The following is a 10,328-nucleotide window of genomic DNA, read 5'->3' as shown; positions in this document are numbered from 1 at the left end:
ACCACTTTTAATGTTTCCCTTGAGCGGTCTTTATATGCAGGTTTCACTGATTACAGTAATAGAAGGTCTTCTACATGGACAGAAAACAAAAAGGAAGGCCTCACGATTAGTTTTAGACGATATCATTGGTGAATGTGGAGTAGAAGGATTCAGTGAATTGATGCTCAAAAACGTAGAACCTGGAGAGACATTTGTTATTATAAAACAAAAACTTGTCATTTTGACAAATTACTATTGAAGATATACAATCAATAAACAAATTGACCTAACACAGGACGTTGAAACCAATAATTATCGCAAGATAAGATAATAGACATTAATCAAATTCCAATCAATCATACGGCCATTTCCAGTCATATTATCTAGCTTAAATTTGTTTTTTCGTCACGATGTATTGACAGAGCCACAGATGTTGATAAAGAAAATTTCGGAAACGATCTGATGGAATTTTCCTTTCTATCCATATATTCGTATTATGTAAATAATATTGCCAGTGGCATAGAATAGTTGCAGTATAAGAGGAGAATATGCTGGGAGAGGGAAAAGAGAATCCCTATCATTTGAACCATAATGCATGGCCCTACAGAAGAATTTTTCCTGTTGGGGACCGGGGGAAATGCAATATATTATTGATAATTTATTACATTTTCTTTGTTTTTTGTATTTGTGGGGGCTGCCCCGTACCCTAGCCCTCGCTGCGTACAGTCATGATTCAGTGGCTAAGTAATGGCCTCGTCACTGTGAGGCCCCATGATCAAAACCGTGTCGATGTTCTATATAATAATAATGATAATTAAGCATTTTTATATAGCGCATAAAACATAGGCAAAATTGCATGTCTCTATGCACTTAAAGAAAAGAAAAGAAAAATGCACTGAGTTCATGATTCTGATTATTTATGAAGTGGTGAAGAGATATGTTTGCAGAGATTTGATAAAGGTTTTGTAGGATCCTGTGCTTTTCAGATGTTCAGGCAACTTGTTCCACAAAAAAGCGGCTGCATATGAAAAAGACCTTTCCCCATGATTTTTGTCATTGTTTGTGGAACACAAAGCAGGGACTTGGAATTGGAACGTAGCATTCTAACTGGTTTATATGGAGTTAGCAATTCAGTAAGATAAAAAGGAGCTAGTTGATGTAAACATTGGTAGGTTAATAGAAGTACTTTAAACTGGATTCGAGACTGGATGGGTAACCGATGTAGATCTCTTAAGACCGGAGTTATTAATTCATGTTTCTTTGTGCGTGTAACAAGTCGCGCTGCAGAATTTTGAAGGAGTTGTAGTCTTTGAATTTGAGAAGAAGGGAGACCAGAAAGCAAACTATTACAGAAATCATAAGTGCCCTTTTGTGAGGTATTGATCCTCATTATGTCCCCTAGTTGATTAGCATAGTAGCACACACATGCTTTAGCAGTCACGCAAAACAAACACTCATAAATTATTATTCAATAAAATCTGAGAATGTATAATGTTATCTAAATCTATTAGATATAAATTATTGTCAAAATCATTCCATAAATTGGGGTAAAAAGAATTATTCCACCTTTATGACCAACAGTGTACACAGAAATTGCATATTATTTTGTTATATTATACTCAATGAAAGGTTACCTGATTGCCTCCAGGGCACCCCAATGCCCGAAAGAAACGCACTATTTAGAAAACTTCACTTTTTTATGCAAAAATACTTATTTGTTCAATGCACGCAAGTCAAACTGAGCGGATGATACAACGTTTTCATATAGGGGGGGGGGGGGGGGGGGAGGTAATTGTCCTTGGGGTTGGTTGTCATTTGTTACAGGGCCATGGCCTTTATAAAGGGACAATTGTGAGCAAAACACCCGGTGTCCAAAGATGTATGTACCGAGCAAGAATCGAACCCAGGACCTTTCATACAAGTGTCAGGAGATTTCATCGTTAAACCATGCTGTTCCAGTTTCACTTCTTCCGCTCTCATTCCATCGGTGTACAGATAAGTTGTAATTAATTTATAATTTCATAATCGTCAACGCTTCCTTCAGGTTTAAAGTCCTATTTGCATGGCCCGGTTCGTTTTAAAAGTGTCTCTAGCTTGCGTCACAAGACCGGCGTCGGTTTCCTGAGGAGTGATAAACGTGTTTGCTAAGTACGGAATGAAGACATCTGCCATCGTTCTTTCTAAAAGTAGATAAATACAAGGCTCTGTCTTGCTCAACCCTATTCTTTCTTCGAGTCTTCCTTCTCTGAGTATCAAGCAACAATATCAGGTGAGTTGGTATTGCTCTTTTTCAATCGATAATTATACTCTCGTCTGTTAGAAAAAGATTCTATGATACCTACCTATCAAGGTATCTTCTCCCAGATCTCGGAGATTGATTGCCACATTTTTCCACACGTCTCTGTCTTCTGCCAACCTAGTACACTTTCGCAATTTCATCCCACTCATGTCTTCATATTCCGCTCCCAGTTAGTTCTAAGTGTCCATCTTGGTCTAGTACCTTCTACGTTTCCTTCCAAGAGACTCTAAAATCTTTTAATGTGGTTTTAAAATTACGTGTTAGGCAAAATAAATGCCGGTCATGCACGTGTATGCTCTCAACCAATCATTTGATAAGGATCCACGTCATCATCATCCTTTTCTAATTATCAAAATCATCCTGGTCAAAATGTCCCGCAATTTTTCACTCGAAAATGTGATAGAAGGGTAGTTCATTGGTTCAACAATGAGATAACAAAGTTCTATTTCCTTGACTTTTGATGGTTGTACATAGACAATCATGCGTGGATTCATCGCTCTTCTCTTGGTGGCTGTAGCCTACGCTTCCCCGGTGCTTCGTGCTCGAGAACCCATCCAAGATAGCTACATCGTCAAACTACAGGTAAGATAATATGCATGACATGGAAGAGAAAGAGAAAAAAGGAAAGACAGACCGAGAACTGAATGCATGTTAGGGGATGGGTGAGTGGGTGGGTGGGTGGGTGGGTGTTTTAGGTTTAAAGGGGCTATAGCATGACGGTCTATGCGTCTTTCCCGAGGCCCAGTCGGGGAAAATCGGGTATAATAGTACGACTACGGGCCTGCAACATACGCGAAACCGAAGCGGGGGGAGAACATCGGTCTGTTTCGCGAACGTTAGCGCGCGCTGACCCAGTTAATCAAGTCCATTTGTTACGTGTAGTTATCCAAAAGAAGACGTAGATGGCGTCAACCAGTATTTCCCATGCTACAGCCCCTTTAAATAATTTCGCTTGACACTCTCCCATTATATTGGTTTGCTGTCACCAAAATAATTTTATAAAAGTTATTGAGGTCTTGTTTTGACCAATAAAGAATTATTACTTGATCAAACACATTGATAATTCCTCCAAGTTCCGTAGCCTAATTTAAAGGGCAATTGATTGTCCAATTGATGAAGATTAACACTGGGACCGAGCAGGTACTATCTGTTATGGGTACGGCATTATGGTTTCAGAGGAAAGATGAGAGAGTGAGCTATTCAATGATGAACGTTTAACAATTGTTATATTCCACATCATTTAATATCATTTCATAACCATAATTAACTAAACGTAACAGCCATCCACTAATTTTGGACCATTGAGTTTCTGACACTGCCACTTCGGGCTGTCTGAAATGAGTCATTCGGGGCTTCTTGAACATGATATTGATCTCATATGAAAGAAGAGATATTGAGGATCCAATCATGTATAAATTAAGAATGGAATTATAATCGAGTTATTTACACGTAAACTTGGGTTTCCCCTTTTCTGGGACATCTGGTTTTATATAGTATATACACAGTGCGTCCCAGAACAAACGAAACCGAGAATTATGGGACCGAGCAGGTACTATCTGTTATTATAATTAATTAATAAATGACACACATTTGTAAAGCTTAGATCTTCTTTTTTCATTTGATGCAACTCATATGATGCATATTTTACGCAATTAAATTTTGAAGAGAGGTTACCAAAAAGTCATTTTGCGGGCGGTATCTGAATTTTCAAAGAGAAAATCAAATTTCTAGAAATTTCATTGCCTGCCCTTTCATGACACCTCGATCAGGAAAAATGAGCAAGGAATAACAAACCTCTGTTTGTTTTAAGTAACGCTTGCATTTCCATAATTTGATTAAACGAATTCGTTTTCACTGGCTGCCTGCTGTAGCAACAAACAAAAGACTTAACTCCGTTTCGTTGACGATCAGCCATGCACAAACAAGACGAAAGACTTTAAACCTTCACATCCCATCCTAATTAAATACAATTTAATTTTTTATAATCAATCAAAAGCAACGTACTGAATCTTGTCTTGACAATCTTGTTTCACCAGAATGATGTCGATCTTGATGATTTCATCTCGACCGTTCGACTTGCCGGAGGCAAACTGGGCAGTGTCTACCGTAAGGTCTTCAAAGGATTCGCAGTAGAGCTTTCCAGCAAGGTCCTTGATCTGGTAAGCAATTTATCACAATTGTGACGATGACGACGGCGATGATGACGGTGGTGGTATTGTTGATAATAATGCAGTGTTGGTGGTGGTGGTGGTGATGGTGGTGATGGTGGTGGTGGTGGTGGTGATTGCGGTGGTGGAGGTGGTGGGGTGTGTGATGGTGTGGTGATGGTGACGACGACCATGACGATGAGGATAATTGTTGTGAAGGTGATAACGATTTTGGTGATGATAATGGTGGTGATGGTGGTGGTGATGGTATAGGTGTGATGGTGGTGATGATGTTGGTAACAATAATGATGCATGATGGCGTGCATGATGGTGATGACGATGATGATGGTGATGATGATGATGGGATTGGTGATGATAATGGCAGCAGTGATGATGATGAAGATAATGATTCTAAACCATCCTTTTTCGAAATCGCTCAATCAAGACGCGACATTTCTTTTTCTCTCCCCCCCCCCTCTTCCCCTCTTAGGTCAGCAAGCTACCCGGCATCGAGTACATCGAAGAGAACGGTGTGGTACGCACCCAGGCTGTTGGCTCATGGGGTATCGACCGTATCGATGCTCGCACCGGACTTGACCAGACCTACTCACCAGCATGTATTAAAGCATTATCACCACAGCCGTTATCCTCATAACGCCTACCAACTTTAGACCAAATTAAAACAAAACATGTTTAGCGTCCTGCCTTTTTGGAAAGTATGAAGGAGGAGGCCCTTTTCTTTCTTCTTTTGTTTTCTTCTTCAAAATGGCCGTTCGGTACATTTTCCCTGACAGTCGGGCCATTTTCAAGTTGGCCTCTGTTATTTTTTGTATATAAAAAAAAAAAATCAGATATAGATCATTTAAGCAGATGTTTTTTGTTTTTTTTTTCTCTTAAAAAAAAAAGAAAAAAAAGAAAAAAGGAGGAGCCCCCAAAATGGAAGCGGGTGGGGACGCTAAACATGAATGATTTTTTAAATGGTCTTAGTCCACTTTTAAGTCGGTAGATGTAGTCTATATCATGTGTATGGAGCACTGAATGTCAAACTTCTCTACCCGTAATAATTACCCTAATTCTGTATACAAACATCATGCCAACATGAAAGACAATTCATATTTTCATTATGGCTTGATTCGATCAGCTTACTCATTGTGATACAGAATTACAATATTTCGATAAAATAAATAGCTAATAAAACAGTGGGTCCTCCATTAATCAAGCGTTTTGTTACTTATTTTTTTTTAGATATGAGCATTACGTCTCATTTTTATACAGTGTCAAGATAAAATTAAATAACCTTTTAACTCTTTTAACGGTATATTTTTTCCTTTCATGGAAAATCTTCTTTAAAAAAACAATTGGGTTTGAAACCATTTTTCTATCACGGCCATGCAACCTTTACAGTTTCTCGCATGATAAACGTAATACATTCTTAAAGAGGAAAAAAATATGATTGTTGTTCCATGTAACAAGTTATATAGAGATTTTCTTTTTGACTCGTCGAATCTTTTTTTCTTTCTCTGTCTCTCCCTCTCCATCTGTATCCCCCCTCTCTCTCTCTCTCTCTCTCTCTCTCTCTCTCTCTCCCTGTATCTCCGTGTGTGTGTGTGTGTGTCTCACTCTCTCTATCTGTCTCTCTGTCTCTCTGTCTCACCCTCTCTGTCTGTATCCCCCTCTCACTCTCTCTCTCCCTGTATCTGTGTGTGTGTGTGTGTCTCTCTCTCTGTCTGTCTGTCTCCTTCTCTCGCTCTCTTCCTCTCTGTCTTCTCTCTCGCTCTCTTCCTCTCTGTCTTCTCTCTCCCCCTCTCTCTCTCTCTCTCTCTCTCTCTCCCTCTCCTCCTCTCTCTCTCTCTCTCTCTCTCTCTCTCTCTCACTCTATCTATCTCTCTCTCTGTTTCCGTGTTTCCCAGTGACGGGTGCTGGATACACTGTGTACGTGATCGATACAGGGGTCAATGACCAACATGTGGATTTCGGAGGGCGAGCTCAACAGGTTTTCTGTGCTGACAACCTTTATACCGTGATAGGTGGTGGAAATGTAAGCAAACCTCGATTGCTAAACTCTCTGTCGAGCGTTCACTCTTCTTAATCAATCTACAATTAAAACTCTCCATCCAAGGGGGTGTTTTACAAAGATCCTCAGTCGAACCTAACACTAAGTTAGACTTAAACATTATGGAGAGCCATTTGTAGCCTTAAAATAAAATATATTCAAAAGCAAAAATCCAAGTATTTTGGACTTTTCATAAATTGCACATCAAGAACATGAAATCTACTTGATAATACAAAATATGAATGATTTATATCAATATTTTATGCCTTTTAAAATAACTTTTACAAAATATTTTCAAAAATACTAACGCCGGGCTTTCCATAATTGTTAAGGCCAACTAAAAGTTCAACTTCACAGGTGAAGTAAACAAATATGATTATACCGTCCGGTACGAAGTAATTCCATGAACGCAGTGCTTTAGCGCCTCATGATGGCGGCTCGTCTACAGCTGGGGTTGTAATTTTGAAAGGTAATACAAAGTTTTGGTTTGGGGTCATGAATTTGCGGGTACAAATGAACATATTGGAAGTATATGCGATCCTACAATATTCAGTGATCGTTGTCGCGGTTGAAATAGAGTCTAAAGAGATGAAATTGTAAATAATGAACTTTAAATGTTGTATAGCTTCCCTCTCAAGGTCAAGATATTTATTTAGCTTTAAATCAATGTTTCTTGACCATAATCGATTGGGTATTCCCGTTTGGAAATTATATATCACAACTGAATATATTCTGAGATTTTCATGGTCGCAGCTACCGTTCGATGGCCGTACAGGCTCTATTTGAAATTTATCAAAATTTACATCACCATTATCATTCTCAATTTAATAGGAGGATTGCAATGGACATGGAACACATTGCTCTGGAACAGTCGGCTCTAACACATATGGGGTCGCAAAAGGTGTCAACATTGTTGGCGTGAAGGTTCTCGGATGTTTAGGTTCAGGATCTAATGCAGGTGTTATTCAAGGTCGGTGTTCAGAAAAAGTTTTATTTAGTTTGTTTTTAATCCTTTATGTTGAATTATTTCAATAATATTTACTTTAGTTCAATATTTTTCATTTACGTGGTTACCTAATCTGTATAACGACCATATTGTTTTTAAAGTTATTTTTAATGATTTATATTTGTTTATGTTACTTTTCTTAGTATGCTCTTCTATTCTCTTTTTTAAAGGAATAGGCTCGTTCGAAAGTCAAATTAATGGAGCGTCGAATTAATTACCTCAAATAGAATTGTACTGGCATTCGAACCCACTCGTGTGTGCATCTCATAACAATCTCTTTTCATACCATGTAGCCTATTGGTTATCATTAGTAATTTTATCTCTTTAAAAAATCTCTTGTAATAAAGCTATTTTTCTTGACAATTAGTTGCGAATTCTTTTAATTTTCTTGCAGGTATTGAGTGGGTGATTAGTAACGCCAGGAGTGGCCGTTCTGTTGCATCGATGTCTCTCGGTAGTGGCTATAACCAAGCCACAAACGATGCCGTGAATGCCATGGTCGATGCCGGAATCCAAACCGCCGTAGCTGCGGGCAATGACAACGCTGACGCCTGTAATTACTCTCCAGCTAGCGCCGCGAAGGTATGGATGGAGAAAGAGAGAGAGAGAGATGGGGGGGGGGGAAGAGAAGACTCCGAGGGAGTGGGAGGGGGGGGGGGAGTGAGAGAGAATAAGAGAGAGAAAGAGAGAGAGAGGGGAGAGAGAGAGAGAGAGAGAGAGAGAGAGAAAGGGGATGAGGGGGAGAGGGGAGAAGACTCCGAGAGAGTGAAGAAGAGAGAGAGAGGGAGAGAGAGAGAGAAAGAGAGAGAGAGAGAGAGAGAGAGAGAGAGAGAGAAAGAGAGAGAGAGAGAGAGAGAGGAAAAGCTAGGGGCTGTTTTTTTTAAAATACCCATTGCTTACGAAGCGTCGGTTTTGACTGCGCTATTACCAACGCTAGTCAAAACATTTACCATGCTTGCTTGTGAAAGCAATTTCTGCATTCAACAGGAACTCAATAGAGTGTTTGCACTGTTCATTTTGCACTACTCACATTATCTACGATGTCATTCTTCGATAGCGCGTCAAATAAAATTCGCAAAAATCGGTGACGCAGTCTTCCGTCAGCCAAAGACGCCTCGCGCACAACGGTAAAAAGCAACGAAACGGTTATTTATCCTATAGCATCCTCAATTGTGGAGGTGTCGTGGTACAGTGGTTCCTTCACTTGACTCTCAATCCAGGGGTTGAGGGTTCAACATCCAACCTTGCCCTTTAAACGTACTTTCCCAAGACATTAATCTACATTTGCCACCCTCAACCCAGGTGCTAAATGGTTACCCGATAGGATGCACAAGTCATTGTAGTTCGCTCAGCATTGAGAGGGTCAATAAAATGGCGTCTGGCTGGAATGCTTCCCAGGGAGTGGAGGATGTGCATACGTTGTTTGCGAGCAAGTCTGAATCCGATGACAGGGGTGATAATATATCTGTCAAGCGCGCAGAGCCACCGTCGATCTCATAAAAACCTAGAATATTATTATCATTATTATTATTTCATCAATATTATTATCATTATTATTATTATTGATATTGTTGTTGTTATTAATACCATCATTGTGGCAGGCTACATCTGTAGGTTCAACCACATTTGCTGATGTCCGCTCCAGTTTCTCCAACTACGGAACATGCGTCGATATCTTCGCACCCGGCTCCTCCATCACATCCACCTGGATTGGTGGGACCGATGCAACCAGAACCATTAGTGGAACATCAATGGCCTGCCCCCATGTTGCTGGTAGGTCCAACTTTGAATTGAAAGCCGTTTTCATTATAGCCTGACTTTTATTAAAAGGCAGTTTATTGCCGTTTAATCTATAACCGGTTCGTCTACTTCCCATATGGTCTATAATTACCCATTTAGTCTAATTTCCAGTCGGTCTAATTCCCATGATAAGTAGACGAAATGATTATTAGACCGTATGTATAGTAGCCGGGCTGGGTGTAGACCATATGAGGAAAAAAAAAACTGATTCGGTAGTAGACGAACTTGATGCAGACCAAACGGCAATTCACCATTTTACCGACATCTGTAGTTTGAATTGCGCCATCTTCCGGTGAAGGCGTACATAGAGCGAGTTTCGCTTACCCGCACCCAAGTATCATCACGCGCGCGTCACCAGTTGGTGATGCCTTGTGGGACCTGGCTGTCGACACATCGGGACATTTTTTGAACAACAGATAGCAGTAAACGTAAACCTGAAATAGTGTCAGTAGAATACACTGCCTTTAAAATAGCCCACTCAGTCTAATCAGAGAGGTGACCTCACCTCCCTGGTCTAATCCGTCTTTAAATTATATGCATCTATTCAATCGTTTCGTAGTCAAGTGGATTCGTCACCGGACTGCATGTAGATCACAATGGTTGGTGTTTCGAGTCCCGCCGCGGCGATAATGTCCTTTACCAACACATTAGCCTACATTTGCCACTCTCCACCCAGGTGACGTAAGTGATTTCTCGGTAGGAAAAAATCTCTTGAATGCCATAGCGCCTTATTATGGCGGCTCAGTATCTCCACCCAGTCAGGTGTTGTTAGTGGGTACCTGTTAGGAATTTGGCTTTAGTTGTAGTGTTGGGACCACGGGTTGAAGTCAGGAATTAATATAGTATAAGAAGTTAACCCGGAAGCATATGCAGCGGAAGCAGTGTCATACAACCGCACAGTGAATATCCCCCCTCGAAAAACAAAAAACAAATAAAAACAAATAAAGGATAAATAAATAAATATCGTATGAGGGCGAGTATATAAAGCTGGGTGCAACTGTTGTCCAAATGGAATCTCTCAATTAATGACTGTGTATATCTTTT

The 10,328-nt window shown here is 40.0% G+C and overlaps 2 protein-coding genes across 2 annotated transcripts; both read left to right on the top strand.

Moving 5' to 3' along the window:
- Positions 1-2,168: 2,168 nt before the first annotated feature.
- Positions 2,169-4,461, top strand: LOC115925871 (proteinase R-like). The gene is made up of 3 exons (XM_030989906.1): positions 2,169-2,248; positions 2,753-2,860; positions 4,315-4,461. Exons 2-3 carry the CDS (start codon positions 2,759-2,761, stop codon positions 4,459-4,461), a joined length of 249 nt encoding a protein of 82 aa, XP_030845766.1. The 5' UTR covers positions 2,169-2,248; positions 2,753-2,758.
- A 2-nt stretch (positions 4,462-4,463) lies between these two features.
- LOC590252 (aqualysin-1) lies at positions 4,464-9,301 on the top strand. The gene is made up of 6 exons (XM_030989905.1): positions 4,464-4,490; positions 4,916-5,042; positions 6,336-6,463; positions 7,310-7,448; positions 7,879-8,066; positions 9,086-9,301. The coding sequence occupies exons 1-6, from the start codon at positions 4,464-4,466 to the stop codon at positions 9,299-9,301; spliced, it is 825 nt and encodes a 274-aa protein (XP_030845765.1).
- The last annotated feature ends 1,027 nt before the right edge of the window (positions 9,302-10,328 follow it).

This window comes from Strongylocentrotus purpuratus, unplaced genomic scaffold, assembly GCF_000002235.5.
Source record: "Strongylocentrotus purpuratus isolate Spur 01 unplaced genomic scaffold, Spur_5.0 spur5_scaffold_19, whole genome shotgun sequence".
NCBI classification, from domain to species: Eukaryota; Metazoa; Echinodermata; class Echinoidea; order Camarodonta; family Strongylocentrotidae; genus Strongylocentrotus; species Strongylocentrotus purpuratus.
Note: the sequence above shows the minus strand (reverse complement) of the source record. Positions and strands in the feature narration are given on the sequence as shown.

Bases quoted from the DNA above. Each gene is read 5' to 3' on its own strand.
- LOC590252 (XM_030989905.1), top strand. From the start codon at position 4,464: ATGACGACGGCGATGATGACGGTGGTG. The intron at 4,491-4,915 runs GTATTGTTGATA...TTCCCCTCTTAG, and splicing joins CGGCGATGATGACGGTGGTG to GTCAGCAAGCTACCCGGCAT. The intron at 7,449-7,878 runs GTCGGTGTTCAG...ATTTTCTTGCAG, and splicing joins TAATGCAGGTGTTATTCAAG to GTATTGAGTGGGTGATTAGT.
- LOC115925871 (XM_030989906.1), top strand. From the start codon at position 2,759: ATGCGTGGATTCATCGCTCTTCTCTTGGTGGCTGTAGCCTACGCTTCC. The intron at 2,861-4,314 runs GTAAGATAATAT...TTGTTTCACCAG, and splicing joins GCTACATCGTCAAACTACAG to AATGATGTCGATCTTGATGA.